This window comes from Myotis brandtii, unplaced genomic scaffold (assembly GCF_000412655.1).
Source record: "Myotis brandtii unplaced genomic scaffold, ASM41265v1 scaffold51, whole genome shotgun sequence".
NCBI classification, from domain to species: Eukaryota; Metazoa; Chordata; class Mammalia; order Chiroptera; family Vespertilionidae; genus Myotis; species Myotis brandtii.
In genome coordinates, this window is record NW_005369442.1 from 2,483,724 (window position 1) to 2,508,439 (window position 24,716).

The 24,716-nt window shown below is 34.7% G+C and overlaps 1 protein-coding gene across 4 annotated transcripts in view; it reads left to right on the plus strand.

Moving 5' to 3' along the window:
• The window catches only part of LOC102258646 (exocyst complex component 1), a 50,543-nt gene extending 26,350 nt beyond the window's left edge, over positions 1–24,193 (plus strand). For 2 of the 4 annotated variants that reach the window (XM_005877167.2, XM_005877166.2), the window contains 10 exons: positions 4,108–4,213; positions 8,627–8,671; positions 10,168–10,331; positions 10,894–11,001; positions 12,147–12,223; positions 12,746–12,974; positions 15,891–16,074; positions 17,822–18,021; positions 21,719–21,913; positions 23,541–24,193. In XM_005877167.2, coding sequence (XP_005877229.1) covers positions 4,108–4,213; positions 8,627–8,671; positions 10,168–10,331; positions 10,894–11,001; positions 12,147–12,223; positions 12,746–12,974; positions 15,891–16,074; positions 17,822–18,021; positions 21,719–21,913; positions 23,541–23,693 — 1,461 coding nt within the window. In that variant the 3' untranslated portion in view covers positions 23,694–24,193. The remainder of the gene's footprint in view (positions 1–4,107; positions 4,214–8,626; positions 8,672–10,167; positions 10,332–10,893; positions 11,002–12,146; positions 12,224–12,745; positions 12,975–15,890; positions 16,075–17,821; positions 18,022–21,718; positions 21,914–23,540) is intronic. The other 2 variants (XM_005877169.2, XM_005877168.2) reach the window with 1 other exon arrangement.
• The last annotated feature ends 523 nt before the right edge of the window (positions 24,194–24,716 follow it).

Genomic DNA, 24,716 nt, shown 5'->3' on the forward strand with positions numbered 1-24,716 from the left:
CACAAATTTTTGTGCACCTGGCCTCTAGTTGATATATAAGCAGGCATGAGCAGTGGGAGTTACTGGGGGAAACTTTCCCCTCAGTGCGAGTGCCCTAAGGAGCCTGCCAGTGCACTTGAGCAGTAAGGAGGCCAGTAGGTGGAACACAGCAAACGGGACAGGGCCTTAGAAGGGGCAGGTCGGAGAGATAAGGCAGGGTGGGGCAGGGCAAATTGGAAGGGACTATGCACCATTATAAGAAATTGGCTTTTACTGTGAGGGATTTTGGGGGAAGAGGGTGTTGGTGGCCTTTGAGCAGTGGAACAACATGATCTGACTTAGATTTAATAAATTGCCATTGTAGAAGGAGGCCATAGGTACAATACTTTGTTGGCATTTATGCTGCGACCTTTCGTATTGGAATTGACCTTGTCATTAGGGAGGTAAACAATTGTTATCTAATGCAAATATTTAAATATCTATATTTCTATATTACATATCAGAACAGTTCATTTAGAATTCTGCAGTACTCTGAGAAACATTTAGAATATTTTATGTGTAAGTTTTTACGAATTTGAAGTTTAAAAACAAAAAATCCAAGTAACACATAAGCTATTTTAATAACTACTAATAATTTAATTATGTGGACAATATGACATTCAGAGATGTTTGTGAATTGGAAAGAGTGATATCTTTTGTCTCTGTAGAGTGAGAATATTGGAATTGTTAATGTAAAGGTTTTCTCCTCCACCCATGTGCTTGTGAATAAAAACTTTCTAACAAAGAACTTAGAAAGCAAATTAACCTTATTTTTTACTAGTTTTGCTAGCAAAATTTTTTTCTAGTTTTTCCTAGTTGGCTTTCTTTCAGAATATTTCATAAGTAAAGATTATTCTCTCTCAGGTAATTAATGTTTCTGCATGAACCCATTTTATCCTTATATTTACTAAAATAATTATTGCATTTCTTATCCAGTATCATTGGTTCATGTTTCATAAGAAGGCAAGGGTTAGGTATAAATTCATGAGAAGTGTGATGGTAAGAAAAAGACAGATTGTACATTCCTATCAACATATTGATATCAACATATTTGGCAATAGGACATTATTGTATATGTCTTCCCAAATCTGGCTCCATCTTTTTCTAATCTGATCATAAGAAATTGGACATAAACATTGGTAAAAATATTTTTAAATTTAAATTTAAAAATTCTTTTATAAAAGAACATATATATGTATATATCCTAAGGTGTTTACATGTATCTTATCTGGCTAGCCATTTTAGTTAATATTGTTATTGTTCTTCAGAATAGATCTTTTAAGTATTATGCAACTTTACTGTTCTGTTATATATTTGTTTTGTTTTGTTTTCATTCAACAGAATTCTGATTTGGCGCTATCTTAAGGAAAAATATTTACATTACTGGAATTCTTTGCCTTTTGAAGTTTTAGGAGGATTAATATTTTGAATAATTAAACATTATTATATCTCCTTAAGAGTTTTGTGCCAACAAGTGTTTTGTCCCCTAGTGAATATTCAAATAAGTAATCAATAAGCTTTTTGCCTAATTGTGTTCTCAGTGAGTATTATTGCCCTATCTTTATATATAATGCAGTATTCATGAATGTAATTTAAAGTGAAGAAACAAGACTGTAGCCAACCTAGTGATGATTTATAGGATGTTTCTCTGCTCACAGTATATTTTAGATTGACAATATTAATGAGGTGTTTTGTTTTGTTTTTAATGAAATTGACTAATTTCCCAAGAATGTTACTTGATCCTGTGGTTTGAACTTTTGACAGACTGTGAATTTTACCTCATAATCTAATTTGGTTGCTGAAGTGTTGTCAAAAGCAGGTATTTTATTTAAAAGGAAGAAGGAAGGAAAGAATGGAAGAAGGAAAGAAGGAAGGAAACATACAAACCAATGTTTCTTTACTAAGAAAAATAAATAACCCCAGATAATATTTGCACTTGGTTTGGTGTACACAGCTCACAATTTTTGATGGGAAGAGGAAAGGCCTGTTTCATATTCTTAAGGGATAAGAATCACTAAGTACTGCCTCAGCTCTACTTTGGCTGAATCTAAGAAAAGCCCTGACTTTTGATATATACAATTAGAGCCTGTGGAAAATAGGGGTGTCTTGATCACGTAATGAGCTCAACTGCCCAGATTTCTTCCTCCCAAGACTACAACCTCTATCTGTGACTCTGGTTTTGCATGTAGGGCAATTAATAGAGATGGTCCGTCCATGCTTGGGTAGAAAATGAGCTTTCCTCTCCTAATTAACTTCCTGAGGTTGATAGTCAGTCTTGAAGATTACTCAGACATCTTCCTTTTGTTTAAAGAAAAAGTAAAACATGGAGGACACTACAGTCAGCACAAAATAAAATTGAAAAGGTAGTCTGAGGTAAGATTTAAATTCATGATAGTTTAATTTCAGTTAGGTGCTGTAAGGTGCTAAGAGAAGGAATACATACTCACAGTGAGATACATCTTTCAGAATTTGGTAAGTGAATGAATTAACTGATAGTCACACTTGTCTGTGGCTTTGACCACCAGTGAGTTTTGTTGAGTACCTGGGAAAAAATGTATCCAGTTATTTGCATCCCATTGAAAAAGGGGGTGATTTGCAATAGTCTGCTGAAGTCACTGTTTTCTAGATTACAAATAGCTATTTGAAACCATTTAAATTGCTTGGATAGTAATGTGCACTTTAAACAATTTAAGCATCAGAATGTAGTCTCTCATATTGACTTTTCAGTAGAAAATGAAGATTTTACTAATAATGCAAAGCTACCTTCCCATTTGTCAGTCGTTTACTGATTTGCAGTGATCAATATTTTTATCAGAATTTAAACTTGAAAAATGACACATTGAAAAAGCCCAATAGGAATTAATTTTGGGGTATATTTTCACTTATATTTACTTTTAAAGTTATGCAAAGATCAAGGAAAAGAATTGCCCGTTTAACTTTTCTTATGAGAGTAATATGATCTATGAATTGAAAAAAACAACAATAGTATTTATATTATGTTTCATCCAAATACTATTTTATAAGGATATATCTATAAAATATCTAAGAAAATCAGTAGTGAACTATGAATCGGTATACAAATATTTACATAATATACCTTTTGAAAGGTGCACCTGATATTTAAAGCTAGGTAAACCTGTTGTAAAACTGGATATATTCATTTGAAATAATAAAGGAAGTTGAAACTTAATTCCACAATAAAGTTAAAAGAATATGTACAATTTTTCTGCTATGGTTTTATTTAAATTTAGTCAAACTTTGTGTATGGCATTTAACTTAGGAGTTGGAAAAATACATGGCCTCCCACTGTTGAAATATCCTTCATGAGGGTATGTGATGATAGGCAAATATGATGAAGAAATGAGTGTGTGTACTAAGTAATAGGTGTTTTCATTTGAGCTACATAAATCAAATTTATCTATAAAAATAAATTATTTAATTATGAAAACTAATTAAATTCTTATTGAAAATAACCCCAGCTGACAGGGCACAATGAAACTGAATATACTCCTTCGTTGCCATTGACTCTGTCCGTTGGTATAATCATTTTTAAAGCAACATGGCAGCATGGAGGAAGAGTTATAAAGGTTCCCATACTGTTTGGCCCTGTAATTCCACCCTTAGGAAATTATTCCAAGGGAAGAACTCATTGGAGATAAAAAGCTAATTGTAACATTGTCTATCATAGCAAAATATTGAAACCACTTAAAGTGATGTGTGTTAGGGGATTGGTTTACTAAGTAGTAGCACATCAACCAACTATAATATTTTGCAGTCATTAAGGTGTGAGACTGGAGAAGCATGACTCTTCTGACTCAAGTGTCCTATACAGTATGATTGCAACCATATTAAAATGTGAAAGTTAACATATAAAGATGAAAATGTGATTATGTCCCACTTCATATTTTTATAAGTTGTTAATGTTCAATATTTTTTTAAAGACAGGAAATAGCCTACTTTTTTTATCCTGTGAACTGCATCAAAGTTTTAGATCACAAAATTTAAAATAAGCATGAAGGATTTAGGGGGATTCAAAATGGAAATTATTTTATTTGTTTTATTAATAAGTACATGTTACTTTTATTTCAGAATTACATGGATTATTTATCACGACTGTATGAGAGAGAAATTAAAGATTTCTTTGAAGTTGCAAAGATCAAGATGACTGGCACAACTAAAGAAAGCAAGAAGTTTGGTAAGCTTAGGCACTTCAGTTCATTGATTTCTATTCTATTAAAAATGGTTTTATTTTATTTAAATGGTCTAATTCTAAGACTTTTTAAGCAAGGAGAAAGAAGATGCAGTAGAATTAATGAAAGAGTAAGTCTGATACATTTGGTTTGCCTTATAGGTATTTCATAGAAGAAATATTTGTATCTGCAAATGGTTTTTTACTAATTAAAATTCTGCACTATGTGAGAATTCTGCAGTATGCTATAAAGTACATATTCATAGGAAAAGCAGTTGACCAGAAAACGAAGTACAGTCTAGTCTGGTAGAGAAAGTATTAGACTAAGAGACACATGTTGAGAGTTCCTAAAAGACTTTTATTTAACAGTAGTGGGCAAATCACTGTTGTCTTAAGTCATTGCTCTCCACAGGGAAATGAAAGTGATTCCTGGCTTCTTACTTCTCACTGGCTATTTTGCATCAAAAAGAAAGTTTGTAAGTGTTTTATCTCCTGCCAACAGGCTATAAATATGTCACCAAAATTTCTTCTGTGGTTATACCTTATTTTTCCAAGATGTATTTTTGAAGCCTGTTTGTTGTTGTTGTTGTTGTTGCTTCTAAATATGTTAAATGAACAAAAACAAAACAAAACATGATTTGAAAAGATAACCAGTGAAAGTATCAAGTTGTGAGGAATGTGATTTGCCAAGGCCACATTCTGCTGTTGCATGTACCCATCTCTGGGGTTCTTTTTGGATGGAGTTCTGTGCCTATGAAGTCAAAACCTAGCCTTAAGTGGCTACAATGTGTACTCCTCAGTGTGTCTGCGTAGCTCCCTTTAGAAAAATGAGTTTAGCATTTGCTTGTTTAAAGGAGCCTATCCCCTAAGCAACTTCAGTAATCGGGAAACAGGACTGAAATTGATAGTTCATCTTTCCATTCTTTTCTTTAGGACAGAGAAGACTGTCTTTAATGGGTAATTATTTTGTAAATCACTGGATGGTTTGTTTGTTTGTTTTTAATACAACACTAATATATTGAATCTAGTAGTCCAGACTTTTGAAATGGTTTGAATCTGTGTACAAATATGTGACACTTCGGTAAAGAAACTGATGAGAATCTTGGGACAATAGGCTTTTGGAAACAGAAATGCTAACTCATCCTAAAGGTTAATTGTTATTAAACAGCAGTGTGTTTATATTCTTGTTAATGTTTCACTGTGAATATGTTATGCTTTTTTTTAAGTAAACACAATATTAATGTAGTTACATGTTTAATGTTTTCATTTAGTATATCTGTCACCACTTGTTAGTGAATCATTTTATTTTGAGAGTACTCTTCTGCAGTATATTAAAACTGAAGTTAAAAGGGAAATCTTTTTAAAATTAGCTCCTGAGAAGGCCATTAATCCCAGTATCACAATTGATTATCAAGCCTAAGATTCACACTAAGATAAATGACATAATATAAATATAATTTAAATCAAGTACAATAATATATATTTTTAAAATCTTTACCCAAAGATATGTTTTTATTGATTTGAGAGAGAGAGAGGTAGGGGGAGAGGGTGTAAGAGAGAGAGAGAGAGAGAAATATTGATGTGAGAGACAAACATCTATCAATTGCCTCCCACACATGCCCCAACTGGGGATTGAACCTGAAATATAGGTATGTGTGCCCTGACCAAGAGTTGGACCCACAATCTTTTGGTGTACGGGACGAAGCTCCAGCCAACTGAGCCCCCCAGCCAGGGCCAAGTACCATAGTATCTTAATGTTATCATTGCATTAACCCAGTGGTCGGCAAACTGAGGCTCGCGAGCCACATGCGGCTCTTTGGCCCCTTGAGTGTGGCCACGAAGTTTCAATCGCACTGTACGTGTGCGCCCGCATGTGGTATTTTGTGGAAGAGCCACACTCAAGGGGCCGCAGTTTGCCGACCACTGCATTAACCTGAGACCTAAATTTTTTCATTTCTTACCCCTTGAAAAGTTCCTAAATTATTTTGTTGAAAATATTTTTATATTAACATAATACACATGTAGAAGGCACTTTTATAGTTTTAAAAATTAAAATTACATCTCTTCAATGAATCTATTAAATAATAAGGAATGGGGAGTACTTTCTGGAGGTTGATGGTACTATAAAGTTACATAATTTCAGTTATTTTGATACCAGTTATAACAAGAAAACACTAAACAAACAGAATTCAGAGGATAAAAATAGTTTGGTCCATCTTGAAGAACTAACTTGTTATTCAGCATTTAAACATAAATTTCAAGTTAAATACAAATGACTTAAGTTCTAAGGTAGAATGTAACATTTTTTAAAGATATCTTTTCAATTATTCAAATTATGTTTAAATGAATTTTAATAGTAATTATAATTAAGATAAAAACTTGAAATTTTAGAACGATGACTTTTTAATGAGTCAAAATTGGCAATAATAAATAATATTTAAATGAGTTCTTTTTTATTTGCTCTGAAAATGCTGGGTCATAGATGCTAATAAGAATGAAAGGCAGATTGAATATACTTTATAAAAGTAAACTGTAGTCAGTATAGTCATAGAGATTCAGGGGAGTACTCTGTTTTTGAACCAGTCTGGACTCAGATCTTTAACATCTACTTAGTTCAAATAATTCAAAATTAGGTTAAAATGCCAGTAAAGAATCTCTTCTTTGTTATAAGGTCTTTATGTAAGTCATTGCCCTTTTTGATTAATAGGTTTATTTTGACATCCTCAGAGAGATGGAATTTTCTCCCCAAGATTGATATTTTAGTATATTCTACAACTGTGCTTAATGAAATGGCAGGGAGATGAAATTTATTATTTCTTTTTAAAATCACCAGTTTTTTCTTTCTATAGCTAAGATAACACACACACACACATTATTTTAGTTCATTAACATATGTATTTATATGGTTACTGCCTCTCTCATATTTATTTTAATATTCCCAGATCTTTAAAATGGTATGCCAAAATCATTTTTTCATTCTGTGTTTCTCCACTAAACTAAGAAATCTTGTTGATTTCAAAGGAAGTCTTGAATACAAGACTGGATTCACGATGGCTAGAAATTCAATAAGTATTTATTGATTGCCTATTATATAATAAGCACTGCTGCGTTCTGAGAAAGCAGCATAAGCAAAGATCCTACCCCATGATGTTTATAGTCTAGAAGGAATTATTTAAATATATTTAAAAGTTTACCTGAAGATTTTGCTTGTTTCTGATAAATAATATGGACTTGTTTTGTGCCCCAAATTATAGTTAATAGGCACTACTAGTAATTCTGTATTCTTTATTGGCTACTTAAAAATAAAGTATATGAAGTAGTAGGCCTTGATTTGGAACTGATGACTTAGTATAGTGACACCATAAGGACACCAGGGGTATTGTTCAGGTTGGCTAGCTAGTAGCTCTAGCATGACCCTTGCTTGCCACTTTAATGTCCAGCCTTACTGTTTCATACTCCTTTGAGCTTCAGGAAGCCAAGGCTGGGAAGACATACATGTCGCTGGTGTGACAAGTTAGTAGCTTATACTTGGGCTTTTGCCTTGAAGTTTGGCAGTGACAGTTGACATTTTTTGTTTTTAAAATATTTCTAGATTATGTTCTTTAATTTTCTGTTTCATTCTGTAATTTCTTTCTTTGCTTTTCATATCTACTTCTAATTTGAGTTTAGAATGTTTCACAAGATGATCTCTGTAATTCATCTAATAAATATTATATACACAGAAGTTTTAGAATAAAACCAAATGATCCTTAAAAGTTTAAAATTCCTTTATTAAACCTATTCCATTAGCTTTACCCTTCCATCCTCACTTCTCCTGAGAAGTAGTATTTTTATATAAACCTTTCATTCTAGGTGTTCACAAGGCCAATTACTAAGTAGTGCAGCTTGATATTTTGAAATGGTTTTCAAACCCCAGTCATATCATTTTTTATCAGATGTAATATAAAATTATTTAGTACAGTGGAGATTCCTTTCAGGAGCTTCAGGGAATCTGAAATTGTTGGTGCATTTAATGTCTAAATCTATAGCTTCATTTTAATAAATTTCCACTATATTAAATTATTTACTTAAACCATATTTTTTCTTCAGAAACCAAAACTTGCAAATATAGTCTTTTAAATTTAAGTATATAAACTTAAAACAATCACTTAAAAGTATGGGGTGATTGACAAATATAGATAGTTTTATCTGAATATTAGAGTAAAAATAATACATGAAAAGACAAGTATTTTCTTTCCTAATTTTTCCAACAGTAGCTGGCCAACTAAATATACGTTGCACCTTTTGTTACTTGATGCTCATGGTTCTCTGCATGTGTCTTTTAAACTAAAGCTTAACTTCCTCTTGTGCATGGTTTGTGCAAATTGCAGTTTATTAACTTGTCTTTGTCTTTGATGCTTGCAACCTAATCCATCACAGCTACACTTCCTCGAAAAGAAAGTGCTGTCAAACAGGAAACAGAGAGTGAGTATGCTGAGTGTGTTAGTAGGTATTCTCAATGCATGTTTGTTTAATGTTTAGAAATTAGTTATTTGTCTTGAAAGAAGTTACACCTAAACTATTGATTGCTCTGAGTTATTGCTAGACATTGATGAAAGAAAACCAACATGATGGTAGTGATGTGGCTACATCAAAGGAATATCTAATATAGTTGAAAATAAATGGTGTGTAATCAGAAATTTATAAAAAGGTTTAACGATTATATTTCTGTTTTCAGGCTGTGGTTAGAAACTATAAAAATTCTTTTACATGTGGTCAGATTTTGCATAATTAAACCAAAATTTGTCTTTAATTGTCCTTACTGTATCTTTATTTGTCTCATCTGACCATTAGTAAATAATAGAGGTTCACTGAGAGTTACTCAAGAATAATTTTAAAATGTATTTATATTTAATTCTGAATGACAGTATCATGTTTTCTTATAAAAATGGAATCCTTTAATTCTTTGCTGTATGTAAGATATTGTCCAGCCATATTGTTATAATTTTTCTTCATGGCAATGATGGATACCTATGTTTATACTTAAACCCAGATGTCCCATATTTATATTGTTAATGATGTATTATATTTTAGTTGTATTTTAAATACAACAGGTTTTTAGGATTTTTTTTTTCTCCTTGTTTTTAAAGAACTGTAGTTAATCAGTTCATTTAATGTAAATGCAGAGTTTCTGGGTTCAGGAATGTATTAAGTTGAATTATATATAATTGACTTTTTTGTAGGGCAAGAATGATCGAGTATTGTCAGTTCATGTGGTACAGCCTAATATGTTGATTTAACTTGGAGGAGGGTAATATTGGGATATGGCAGTTTTCTTTTTTTTTTAATATATATATTTTTTATTTCAGAGAGGAAGGGGGAGGGGAGGGAGATAGAAAAATCAGTGATGAGAGAGAATCATTGATCGGCTGCCTCTTGCACGCCCCACATTGGGGATCCAGCCTGCAACCCAGGCATGTGCCCTGACCAGGAATAGAACTGTGACCTCCTGGTTCATAGGTCAGTGCTCAACCACTAAGCCATACTGGCTGGGCGGGATATGGCAGTTTTCCTCAGAAATATAACAGTCATGTTAAGCTAGTACACTTGGGGGGGCGGGGAGTCAGTGACCATCATATTCATGTCTTTTGAATGGGAAAGAAATAAATCCTCATCTACTTTAGTCTAGAGATATCATCAGACAACTTTACGTTTATGATGACACTGAGAAGGACATAGATTTAGGGATCTTTATGGTCTTTTACTCCTATAGATCTATGTAGTTTCACTACTCTTTACAATATGCTCAGGAATAGGTCACAAACGTTAATGAAAGAGAAGGACACTCCACAACCTGTCCATGTGGTAGTCTTGTATCCTAATATGAGCCCTCAAAAACCAAAACAGGCAGATAGCCCTGATTTATGCTGTGGGTCTTTATTCATGAAGGTCACAACTTTCAAAGTTTTATTATTTCTTAGGTCTTCATGGAAGTTCTGGGAAATTAACTGGATCTACTTCTAGTCTAAATAAACTCAGTGTTCAGAGTTCAGGGAATCGCAGATCTCAGTCATCTTCCTTGTTGGATATGGGAAACATGTCTACTTCTGATCTCGATGTTGCGGATAGAACCAAATTTGATAAGGTAAAATAAAAATAGCAGGTACTGCTTAACCACTAATACTGGTTTTCTAACTGTTACTGCTTTAAGTGTGTTCAAAGATTTGGTTAACCATGTCTTACTTTCCTGTTCTGGTTCTGAAAAAAAAAAAAAAATACTAGTCAAATGGCCACTAAATTGTGAACCATCAATTAAATTACATTATAGCTTTATTAAATTTTGTTATAAATCATAAAATGCTTGCATCTTAAATTCTTAAGTTCTTTGAGCAACTACAAGGTAAAGAGGAAATAGCAGCTTTTATGGAGCAGAACTGTTCTCTGCAGTGCATTAAATAAGCTTTAAAAGTTTGCCTCTGTGTTCCTCTTTTCCGATTTCAAGTGAATAGTTATTGTGAGTTTCATTTTAGGTATGTTTTGGCTCTGCTATGCCTTGATATACTGCATTGTCCTGTCAGTCTTGGAACAGTTTGTTTTGGGGATTCTATTGAGATTATGGATAAAGCATTTATGATCCCTGCAGAAAATTAAATGTGTAATGTTATTTTAAGTATTTGGTGCAGATCTTTCATTTTAGTTTTCTTCAGATCTTTGAACAGGTACTCAGTGAACTGGAGCCCCTGTGTCTAGCAGAACAGGACTTCATAAGTAAATTTTTCAAACTACAGCAACATCAAAGTATGCCTGGAACTGTGGTACGGCTTATGTTTATTTATTGGCTAGTATACTAGTACATGATCTGTAATATAATTAGCTTAATTAATATGTTGTCACAGTTTCAATATTAGAACAGAAAAAGAAGGGATTTATGATATCAGGACTTTTAAAATAATTTTTGTCATACCACAAGACAATAAAAACAGTGATAATTCATTCATGTAATTTAATACTCCAGACTGTCTTAAGCCTAAACATTATCTAAGTTATTGAGGGAATAAAATATCTGAGTTTACTTTTCAAAAAACATTTTGAAAAGCGATTTTAGCAGTCATCAAGAAAAATTTTAAAAAATGTTTGGTGTTTGAGTATATATACCATGGGGGTGGGGGGGAAGGGGGAAAAGAAAGGTGAGGCTTCAAATCTGATTTTTTTTCCTGTGACTTTGTTATTAACTAGCTATAAGACCTTAAACCAATTATTTAATCCCCAATTTCCTCATCTCTCATCTGTTCAATGGATATTATAATGCCTGTTCAGCATGCCTCTCGGGTGGCAAAAATTTAAGAAAATGAAATGAGATAGTTGCTAGAATATTTTGAGGAACTTAAAAGCACAATGCAACGTGATTTTAAAATTAAGGTCATCTTAAAGAACCAGCCTATTAAAAGCAGTCATAAAATGAATGAGAAATTATATCAAATGGGTGGGAATTTGTTGTTGCAAGTGGTAGTTGTAAATTTGCTTACTTCTTAACTTCTATAAGAATTTTTGATAGCTGTTTTAAATGCCAAAGTTCTATTAGAATGACTTATGAGATTAATTTTTAGTTCTCTATTGCAAGTTGTTTCTGGATGTTTTCTGTTTTTCGTTGAGCTGCCCACTCATTCCAACCTCCCCTCTCCATCTCCTGTATCTCTGTCTTCCCACTTTCCCCTCATGTGCACGTAAACACAACTTTTCCCTATAATTCTCAGATAAAATGTAAGAACAAAGCACTTCATGATCATTCTTAAGTAGCATACTAAATTATATAGTTCTGTCAGTGATGCTATCTTTAAAAATCATTATTTTTCATAATGTATTCTCTCCTAGGAATTTTAAGACTGAGCAGGCTTTTGCTATCTAAACTAGTCAAATTGTTGGTCTTTTATTATATAAAGTACCTGAATAATTTTTGCAGACTGAAGCAGATGATCTCGATGGAGGAACGTCATCAAGGCAACATAATTCTGGCACACCATTGCCCGTTTCATCTGAGTATGTGTTGGTTACTATCTATTGTTATTTTGGAAAAAAAAATAAACTTTAAATTTAACATAGAGGAGTGCTGCTCAATGAGGCGTCCAGATGACTCAGTAACCTGACAGCACTCAGCACTGACAGGTGTGCCCAGTGTCTTATTAAACATCTTACTGAATTAAAACCTGTCCTATTGTATGACTCTATGGCTCTTTGCTCTAGTACAAAAAATGCAATCAATTTTGATGTTTGCTGGTAGGAAATAGCATTTGAATTGCCATGTATTTCTTGGAAATCACAGAGCACATTTCAGGATCCCAGCTTTACAAATGACAGTTATAAAATGAGTGATAAAACTTAACTTTAAAAAATATTTTTATATTGGAAACTGCTGAAGAATACTTAGTTCATTATATTTGGACATTTTTAATGAAAATACAATATTTTAGTCATTTTTTATATGCCCAGTGGGTTAAAGTGAAAGATGAATACACCTGAAGCTTATAACAACTTGCTACATTTTGTATGTTTTTTGAACAGGAAAGATATGATCCGCCAAATGATGACTAAAATATTTCGCTGCATTGAGCCAGAACTGAATAACCTAATTGCATTAGGCGACAAAATTGATAGCTTTAACTCCCTTTACATGCTAGTGAAAATGAGTCATCATGTGTGGACTGCACAAAATGTGGACCCTGCTTCTTTTCTGAGCACTACATTGGGAAATGTTTTGGTGACTGTCAAAAGGAACTTTGACAAATGCATTGTAAGTTCTTTTTTAATAACTTAGATTGTAATCATTGCAAAAAAAATAGGTAAATGTATTTAACAGATTTCCAGCTCTCCATTTGGGGATCTGCTGTTCAAAACCCCCAATGCCTTGAAACAGGCATTGTATATGAACAGAGGTAGTTGGATGGTACCATGCCAGTTAGCTTCTCTTCTACACTGAATCTTGGCAAGTAGGTGGCATGGAAACTGTAGCTGCTTAAGAGATCCACTAGGTAACGGAAATCTCAGTCAACTGATTAGTGACCAAAGGTTAATGAAACAATTAAAACTATCGTTTGGATTTATTGTTATTCTTCTAACATATTCTAATGAGAAAATTAATAATTGGATCATTTTAATTGTTTATTTACTTTGTTCATTTTATATTTAACTAGGGGCCCAGTGCACAGATTCGTGCACCTTGAAAGGAACTGGGCTGCAAGGCTGTGGTGGGCACAGGGGCAGGTCTCGGCCCATCCTCCGCACCCCCATTCGGCCCCTCCTGTCACGGCCCCCAATCTCCTGTCTGCCAGCAGCCCCTCTCCCGCTGCCGCCACTCCCATGCGCTGATGGCGCCGGCCCCGCTCGCACCCGCTGAAGGCGTGGAACGATTGGGGCCAGCACCAGCAGTGGTTGCGAGCCGCAGCTGCTGCCCCGATTGCCCCTCAGGAGCAGGGGGCGGTGGAGAAGCCCTCAGGGGTGATCAGGGCTGGCAGCCATTGCTCACACCCACTGACTGCGTCAAGCGGCTGGGCGCCAGAAGCAGGTGTGAGTGGCGGCTCTGGCACCGGCTGCAGGTGTGAGGAGGGCCATCACCGGCAGTGGGTGCAAGTGGCAGCTGCCAGCCCCATTCACCCCTCAGGAGCTGGGGGAGATGGAGAAGCCCTAAGAGGTGATTGGGGCTGGCAGCAAGTGGCGGCTCCTGCGCTGGCAGCAGGTGCGCTGGAGCAAAGAATTTTTAGTAACCACCAGAGGCTCGCCCCGATGACAGCAACCGGTCCCCCACCTTGGTCTGGCGCCTCCACTCACCTGCCCCACCATCCCACTGTGGCCGACACCCACCATGTTCCACGCACGCCCCCTGGTAGTTAGCACATGTCATAGCGACTGGTTCCGTTGTTCTGCCGTTTGGTCTATTTGCATATTAGGGTTTTATATAGATAGATAGCTTTAATAAATAATCATATCACTATTTCAAGAATTGTTCTTATAATAACTTCCAGAAATCATCATTTTCCTCCTTCTAATAGGAAAGGAAAAATCATTAATAGCTTCATTTTTTTCCTGTTTTGGTAAGCTTGTAGGTATGAATTGGACTGAGTCAGATTCTAAAGCAAGTTTTTTTATTAAATTACTTGGTATGTAAAAGTGGGTATATATCATGAATATCTCTCCTGCCTGTTACAAAGCCAGAGAAGACAGCTGTCATTTAAAACATTGTCTATTAATGTTCAAGTGTATTCAGGCTATAATTATATTATGTGCATTTAAATGCCACACAGAACAAAAATCTTCATAAAGCTTAACAACAATAGACCAACATTCACAAATTAGTGCTTACTATGTCCTCTCTCCCACATAAGGTAGATGCTCTGAGTGGTTATGTTACTTTCCCCAAATCAACAGTTAAAAAGTGATGGAGTTGGTATTTATACCTCACAGTCTGGTTTCAGTACCTAGAATCTTACACTGGACTCTTCTACATCCATTTTTATTCTTCAGTTATCAATACTATGAAGTAGAGTAGTAGTAAAGATAATATGAAACGGTTGACCGTAATCACAGTATTTTCTTATACTAATGCCTATACCCTAAATCATTACTTTTCTAATCCACATGTCATATGGTTTTCTAGTTATACCCCCAACATCTCAACACAATGGAATTTCATATAGAAGTTGAAAATGGTCCAACAGTATTTGGCAATGTATTCTTACTGTGAATAGATTTAGATCCTCTGAGAAGTACACAGAACCATAATTGAATTCCATGGATCTTTATGAACCCAAATGTGTAGATTCTGTCTATATGCAACATCCCTTTGCACTTTGTCACCATCCATACATAAGCATTTTCCTGAACTAATTTAAAATACGTAGCAAGTACATACATGGAAAACTAACTTTGTAATCTAAATCCATAGTAGAAATGCCTGTTCTCCCTCTCTATTTTCACACCCCAAAAATACAGAACTTGTCTATCCAAACAGAAATTTTAAGTTAATGAGAACTGGAAATGGCTATGGTCCTCGAACTTGGCCACTTGGGCACCAACTAGAAGAAACCTGGAGAGATTCTGTATGTGCTCTGGTATCAGCCGTGCCCCAGAATGGGCAATTGCCTATACCTACCTTTCATAAATGATAAAAATGTTTATTGGTTGTTTTTACTTTGAACAAAGAACTTAAGGTTCATAGGCCTTGATTACATCTTCTTTTAATAACCTGGATTTTTTTTCCCCTTGACTTTATTTTCTTTTGTTAATCCTCACCTGGGGATATTTTTCCCATTGATTTTTAGAGAGAGTGGAAGGGAGAGAGGGAGGGGAACAGAGAGAGAGACACATTGATTGGTTGCCTCCCACCTGTGCCCTGACCAGGGACAGGGATCTAACGCGCAACCCAGGTATGTGCCCTTTACTGGGAATCTAACCCACAACCCTTCGGTGTGTGGGTCAATGCTCTAACCACTGAACATACCCAAGGGCGACTTTATTTTCCTGAATATATGTACTTTTTAACCTATAGCAATAGTTTCTTATTTATCCCTATTTACTAATCTTTAATTGGTAAGCATCCAAATTGTTCTAGGTACTAAATTATATCCTTCCTCCATGATGTGTACATTTGATTATACTACCTTGTTTTAAGTTGCTTAGCTATTTCTCTCCCTTGCTTTCTGCCTAACTTTAGAGTAACCAAATAAGGCAAATGGAAGAAGTAAAGATCTCAAAGAAGAGTAAAGTAGGAATTCTTCCATTTGTTGCTGAATTTGAAGAATTTGCTGGGCTTGCAGAATCAATCTTCAAAAATGCTGAGCGTCGTGGAGATCTAGATAAAGCATATACTAAACTTATCAGAGGAGTATTTGTTAACGGTAAGCTTTTGTTAATGTTCTAAAGAATTTTTTGGTTGGTTTTTATTATTTCTGGTAACTCGTAATGTTCATTGTTTTTCATATTCTAAATTAAAAATTTCTGAACTTTGAAAAACAAACAGCACATAAAACTTATTCATATTCATCAGGAAGCACTTAGATTTTAGAATTCATATGGGCTTATTACTATGCAAAACTGAATTCACATTTTAAACACAAAAAATGACCTCCCGGATTACATATGCATTTTAGCAAGTCTTCTGAAGATGATAGGCAATGATGTCTGTGTGACCTAAAGCAAATCAATTCACTTCTGTAGACCTCAGTTCTCATATCTGTCACATGAGGTAGGTTAATGCTAAACTTCTATAATTCACTGTCTTCCTCTGTCAGATCCCACAATTAAATTACAGAGAAATAGCGTGACGTGTCATTTAATTTGAAGTAAATGATCTAAGTGCATGTATTCAGGAATTGACAAGAGGTAGGATCATTTCACCAATTGTATGTAACATATTTTCAGCAGAAAAGTAGGCCAAGAGGATAGATAAATTACATGATTCAATGTTTGTATGGTTGATATTTTTCTTTTACAGTTCAAAGTAGCTTTGCTTTGTCTGATTTTGAAGTAGCATATGCTCGTTGCACAAATGCCAAAATAAGAAGACAAATTTTAAAAATCAGATAATATGTAATCTCATGCAGAGATACCATTTAATTTTTATCCTTCATATAAACTTTTCCATGTCTCTTTTCCTCTTATAAATGTGCATATATTATATGTGTATGTTCTCTAATATAAAAAATTGTATCATACCTTATTCACTGTTTTGGAGCCAGCTAGATTATAATCCAAGTCTTTCTTTGTTAGTTAATATAGATAATCATACTCATTTATGACGAATACATAGTATTTCATGTATTTATCACCACCAGATCACCTATTAATAGGCATTTAGTTTCTTTCTATTTTCTTGCATATATTTTAGTGTGTTTGTCCAATAATTTCCTTAGGGTAAATTACTAGAAATGGAATTGCAGGGTCAAAAGATTTGTATATATCTCAAAGCTTTTGCTAAATTGCCATTTAGAGAGATCATACCAGTTTAGTGCCATTAGCAGTTGGTGAAAGTTTCTGTCACATCTGTGCCAATGATGAAGATTACTAGGCATTATCAGTTCTTTTATTCTTTATTAAATTAACAGGCTATACATTTATTTTGCTTATGATATTTTTTACAGTGTAAGAGCTTTCAAATTTTATGTCTAACTTATCCACTTTTCCCATTATGACTTCTAAGTTTTGGGGAATTCTTAGGAAGGTCATACCATCACAAAATTATTTTTTGATTAGCTTTATTTCTCCTTAATTCTTATGATTATGTTCACTTTTTTATTTTTACATTTGAAGTACTAGGGCAATTTAGAATTTATTTGTCTGAAAGATGTAAAATAGTAACCCAAATGTGTTAGGTTGTCCTAACACATTCTGAATAACTCATCATTTCCCCACAGATTTGAAAAGCCACCTTTATTGCATAATAATATATATGGGACTGTTTTAGAATGATATTTTTATTAGGTTTAGGTGGATGTGAAGATCCTTCAGTGCAATATATTTTATTCAGTCTAGAAATGTGCTTACTTCTTAAACTTACAAATGAAAAACATCACATAAATGTTTTTATAGCTAAATATGGTCATATTCATATCAGGATATTTTGGGTTTTTTCCTGTTTTTATTTAGTGGAGAAAGTAGCTAATGAAAGCCAGAAGACCCCCAGAGATGTAGTTATGATGGAAAACTTTCACCATATTTTTGCAACACTTTCTCGTTTGAAAATCTCATGTCTAGAAGCTGAGAAAAAAGAAGCCAAACAAAAATACACAGATCACCTGCAGTCTTATGTCATTTACTCTTTAGGTCAGCCTCTTGAAAAACTAAATGTAAGTATATTTTCACTTAGTATCTTTTTCCTGGTTTTGCATACATATACATATGTTTACATATGAAAAATACAACAGACACTTATCCTAAATTTGCTCATGTATGAATGCAGGAGGATAAGGAAAGAAGAGAGACTCAGTTACTGAAGCTGCCAGAACACTGCTAGATGCTCTGTATACATCATTTCTTTTAAATCTTATAAACAATGATGTGGGGTAAGATAGTATTATCTGTATTTTACAAATGAAGACACTAAAAGTAAATAAACTTGCCTGAAGTTTTAACTAACCTTTATCCCTAGTTCAGATGAAGATTTCAAGATTTTATCAAGATAAAAGAAAGACCAAAAATTATTTTGTGCATTGCCTTTTCCTTTCCCTTCTTTTCCTGACTTGAATCATTCCCTACAGCAAGTTCAGTCATTAAAATTAAGAAATGAAGGTTTTAGGAAACTTTGCAACATAGTACAGAAAGTCCTTGAATAAGGTAATTTCATTCAATGTTGTTTCTTTCTAAGGTTGATGAGATGCCAGGAACTTAAGTCTTATTTGTAGTAATTAGCCTATGGTAAAATTAGTTTCATTATGCATCGTTTCACTTAGTCGTAAATACTATCTACGACATTAAGATTACTGTATAAGCTGAAATGGACCCCCAACTAACATTGTCCACAATGGGATTAGTCATCTTTTATAAGTTTTTAACTTTAAATTAGAGGCAAAATAAAAAATATGCATCTGTTGTCAACAATTCAAAGAAATATTCAAGAGAACTTTAACCAAATGCAGAATCAATACCTTATGAAACTTAAGGACAGATATTAGCGGTTCTCAACCTGTGGGTCGCAACCCCTTTGGGGGTCGAACGACCCTTTCACAGGGGTCACCTAAATACATCCTGCATATCAGATATTTACATTACGATTCGTAACAGTAGCCAAATTACAGTTATGAAGTAGCAACGAAAATAATTTTATGGTTGGGGGTCACCACAACATGAGGAACTGTATTAAAGGGTCGTGGCATTAGGAAGGTTGAGAACCACTGCTTTAGGGGAAAAGGTCTGTCTCAGACCTAAAGCTATGTGATACTTAACTATAATATTAGAAGCATTCCCTTTGAAATCAAATTAAAGCAGAAATATTGCTAGAGCCTTTATTAATTTAACATTGTTATGGAAGCTCCAGCCAATGCAGTAATACCTAAAGCATAAATAAAAGATAAAGAGTCAAGATTATAATTACCTGTATATAATATGCTAAAATGATTGGTCTCTGGTAAAGTGGTAGGATTCAAAATAAATATATCAAAAAAACAATTTATTTCCTTATGTCATAATAACCAGTTAAATGTTATGTAGAAATAAATTTTAAAAAGCCTCAGGAATAGACTTGTCAAAAAATTATTATCAAAAATTAACTTAAGAATAAACAAATAATAATTGCTAAGAAAATTTTAGAGGAAAGTATTAAGAGGGGATTTGGTTTATCAGTATTAAATCATAGTGTATAATGCCAAATAAAAGCATGCCAATCAATAAAATGACATATTAAAAAAAATAATAATAACCCTGCCCGGGTGGTTCAGTTGTCCCCATACACAAAAAGGTTTTGGCTTCAATCCCATCAGGGCATGTATAGGAGGCAACCGATCCATATTTCTCTTACATCTATCATGTTTCTCTCTCTCTCTCTCTCTCTCTCTCTCTCTCTCTCTTAAAAATCAATACTAGTAAACATATCCTTGGGTGAGGATTAAAAAAACAAAAGTACATATATACTTAAAAGACTGCCTAAAAAGAATATTTGTAACAATACAGCAGTGAGTATATTTAATATACAAGATCTTTTTAAAATAAATAAGGAAAGCACTAAGACTCCCATATATAAATGAGCAACAATTCTGAAATCATACTAAACATATGAAAGCAAGTTAACTTCATTTGTAGCCAAAATATTGTGAAATAAAGCAACAAATAAATTTCTTTCACTCATCAAAATTACAACTATTTTTTTAAGTTGTGATAATGCTCATAGTAATATGGTAAGATTGCTATATACTGTTGACAAATATAAACTGATTGAACTTTTCTTGGAAGTAATTTGTATATATGAAGAATCTTCAGAATACTTTTACAAGTATACTTACTCCTCAACTGAGGAATTATAGTCCTAGAAATTTATGCCGGAAAGTAATCAGTAACGTGAGTAAATACTGATGTACAAAAGATATTTATGACAACTGTATTTATAATAGATTGTTTTAAATCTGAGTAGATTTTGCCAACACTGAAAAAAGTGAAAAATATTAAATATCCAATACTGGAGGAATGAATAAATAAACTGTAGTTCAGTCACTGGATGGAATACAATGCAGACATTAAAATTTATACTTCGAGGAAAAGAATCATAAAATATTAAATGGAAAATACAACATACAAAGTTATAATCTCACTAGAGGCCCAGTGCACGGATTTGTGCGCCGGTGGGGTCCCTAAGCTTGGCCTGCGCCCTCTCGCAATCCAGGAATACTCAGGGGATGTCGGACTGCCGGTTTCGGCGCGATCCCCGCAGGCCAGGCCAAGGGACCCCACTGGTGCATCCATGCACCAGGCCTCTAGTATGCATATAAGATCTTTGGTTAATCTCTCTCCATCTCCCTCCTCCCCCCTCCCCTCTGAGATTCATTAATCTGTTCCATTTTTCCATGCCTGTTTGTTGAAGCGTCTGCTTCCTGGTGGTCAGTGCGTGTCATAGCTACCAGTCGAACGGTTGTTCAGTCCGTTAGGCTTTTATATATATAGACTAGAGGCCCAGTGCACAGATTCGTGCACTGGTGGGGGTCCCTCAGTCTGGCCTGCGCCTTATTGCAATCGGGGTCCCTCGGGGGATGTTGGACTGCACAAAGCGGCAGGCGGCCAGGAAGGAGCCCAAGCCCAGGCCAGGCGCCGTGCTGGTCCCACTCAATCCAGCCCCGCTGCGCCTGCTGCCACCACCACTCTGTAGCATTGCCACGGAGGCAGGAGAGGCTCACGCTGCCACAGCTGTGATCGCCAGCCGTGAGCCCAGGGTCTGGCGCCTGTCGGTCAGCTGAGTGGCACTCCCACTGTGGGAGTGCACTGACCACCAGGGGGTAGCTCCTGCGTTGAGTGTCTGCCCCCTGGTGGTCAGTGCATGTCATAGCTACCGGTCAACCAGTCATTTGGTTGTTTGGTCGCTTAGGCTTTTTTAAAAAATATATATTTCTTTATTGATTTCAGAGAGGAAGGGAGAAGGAGAGAGAGATAGAAACATCAATGATGAGAGAGTATCATGGATTGGCTGCCTCCCGCACGCCCCCCACTGGGGATCAAGCCTACAACCCAGGCATGTGCCCTTGGCCGGAATCGAACCTGGGACCCTTCAGTCTGCAGGCTGACGCTCTATCCACTGAGCCAAGCCGGCCAGGGCCGCTTAGGCTTTTATATTTATAGATTTATATACCCCACACATAAGAAGCCTAGATAGGAATCTAAAATGTTAACAGTGGTTATCTCTGAGTGGTAGTGTAATAGGTGATTGTTTTTTATCATTTATGTTTTTACACGTTGCCTGGTTTTTACATAGTGAATACATATTATAATCAGTTTTGTTTTTTTTTACATTTAAGTGAAAATAAAAGCAGCTTTTAGCCATTATTTCTTTTCATTTCCTTAAAGCATTTCTTTGAAGGCGTTGAAGCTCGTGTAGCACAAGGTATAAGAGAGGAAGAAGTAAGCTATCAACTTGCATTTAACAAACAAGAACTTCGTAAAGTTATTAAAGAGTATCCTGGAAAGGAAGTGAAAAAAGGTCTAGACAACCTCTACAAGAAGGTCGATAAACATTTATGTGAAGAGGAGAATTTACTGCAGGTATGCTTAGTTCTTTTAACCACCCTAGATTGCACATTCTTACATATATTGCTTTTCTCCAAAATATTCATCTAGAAATGCTACAGATTTTTTAATTTTAGTGCAGGAAGAAAGTTCCATAAAGTATAGACCAAATTAATGAATTCTGAGGAAGGAGGGAATTATATAAGTTTATATGGCTTTCCCTATATATTTTATATTTATGTTTTATTGTTTGAGGCATTAAGTTGTTTCTCTTTTGTTTGGGGATGGGTTTTTTGTGGGTTTGGGGGATTTTTCATATCTGAGAGGAGTAAGTAAATGGAATAAAGTGTAGTACAGTGGAATGATTCTGAGCTTGGGTTGGAGTTAGAAATGGGTTCATAAATCTGGGTCCAGAGTAAGCTAACCTGACTTTGGGCAAGTTAGTTATCCTCTCTGGGCCTCAGTTTTCTTATTTGATAAGTGGAAATAATACCTCCCTTATATGGTAGATGTTACTATTATTATTACTGCCATTTATAGATGAGAAAATCAAAGCTTAAAAAGGTGGCATAATATGACCAAGATCCCAAAGCACATGGAAGGGAGCGCCAGATTGAAACTCCAAATCAAACCATTATTTTTTATAAACCATATTGAAAGGCCCAGAGATGAGACTAGTTCTGATTTCAACATCATCAAAGGCTTCGTGTAGGGTATTACATTTGTGTTAGCCTCTGAAAGTCAGATAGTAATTTAACGGATAAAGTGGGAGGAGTGGTACTTCAGGTGACAGAAATGCTGTGAGCTAAAAGATGAAAAGCAAAAAGTGTAATACTGTTTAGTAATTATTCTTAAATTGGCAGGAATTGGGGATTTATATGATTTAGGGTTTATGAGGAAAATTCCTGGAAGTATACATTTCCTCAACTGTCAGACAGGGATGATGATCATACCAGTAGACCTTCCCCCACCAGGTTGTCATGAGACGTAAATAGGCTAATATATACATAAAGTACTTTGTACTGTACTGATACAGAGTAAGCATCAATAAATGTAACCTAGTGTTAACTAATATGTCAATGTGTGTAATTGTCTATAGATTATAAATTCTTTGGATTGCAGGTAATCCTGTCTCATCTTGGTGTGTCCACTATGGCATCAAGCAGTGTTTTATATAATCAATTTTAGATAAAGGAATTTTAAAATTTTTCTTGAAATGAAATTGAAGTATTAACTATTGCATTTCATTTTGTCACTAGTCTTAGTTCCATACATAATTGTGCATCTCCATATCTGTGTTGGATATTGTAGTTAGATATAATGATAGCTAAAATGTAATGTGTGCTTACTGTGTCAAACACTGTTGTAAGCACTTTACTCCATTCACTCAGTATTTAATCCTCATAAGAAACTTAGGAGAAAGGTATTATTATTATTATTATTATTATTATTATTATTATTATCCCAGTTTGCAGATGAAGAACTTAGGGCACAGAGTGATGGTGTAACACACGTATCTTGTAAGTAGAAGAAGCTAGGATGCATGTTTTTTCACTATTACACTCTCCTTAATTTTTAGACTATGTCTTGATATTATTTCTGCACACTTAATTGTGTATTCTTTCCACTCATAGTATGACTTTTATTTTTGTTTTTATAATAGGTGGTGTGGCACTCCATGCAGGATGAATTTATACGCCAGTACAAGCACTTTGAAGGTTTGATAGCTCGCTGTTATCCTGGATCTGGTGTTACAATGGAATTCACTATTCAGGACATTCTAGATTATTGCTCCAGCATTGCACAGTCTCACTAAACTTTATGAAAGAAGAGAAGATAAATGAAGAAACCACTCTGAGTATACTAGACACTATCGAAAATATCAGCAACTGTTTTGAGAACCCAGACTTGAAATTTTATGTATTTAAATGTCAAATAAATGGATAACACCATACTACACATATTCAAGAGCAAAAAGTATCAACTTATATAACAGTTTTATTTAATCAATAGGATGTGTGCTAACTTAAAGCATTTATCTTATAAAATGCCTTTAGCATTTTTTCTATGACAAAACATTTTTCCTTTATTGCCTAGCTTCTTGTATTTGTGAGTGGTTATTCTATGAGTAATGCATTGGGAGTTTTCAGCTTCCACTAAAATCATGTAACTACTAAACATTGTACAGAACTTTTTCCCTCTTTCTAGTATGTATATGATAAGGGATCTTGTAGTGATCAATTATAAACACAAGATTTTGAAAATTATGTGAACATGTGGTAATGACTCTGAAATAAAGAAATTTTCAAAAAAGTTGAAGTTTGGTATTATTCGATCTGTTACATGCTTAAAAGATCATTACTCAAAAAAGTTCTTACATGTCCATCTATATATATAAAAGGCTAAGTGACCGAACGTACGTCCATCCAACTGGCCAGTACATATGATTTGCACTGGCAATTTTTTTTTTAATTTCTTTATTGATTAAGGTATTACATATGTGTCCTTATCCCCCCATTACCCCCACTCATGCCCTCACCCCCCTGTTGTCTGTGTCCGTTTGTTAGGCTTATATGCATGCATACAAGTCCTTTGGTTGATTTCCCCCCCTTGCCCCCACCCTCCCCTACCTTCCCTCTAAGGTTTGATGTTCTGATCGATGCTTCTCTTTCTCTGGATCTGTTTTTAAGGACTTCACACTGATTGAATCAGGCCCACCCACATGATCCTGGATAACCTCCTTTACTTAAGCTGTGTAATAATGTAACTTAAACATATATACAAAGTACATTCACATAGGCATCTATATTAGGGTTTGAATAACTGGAGACTGTAGTCT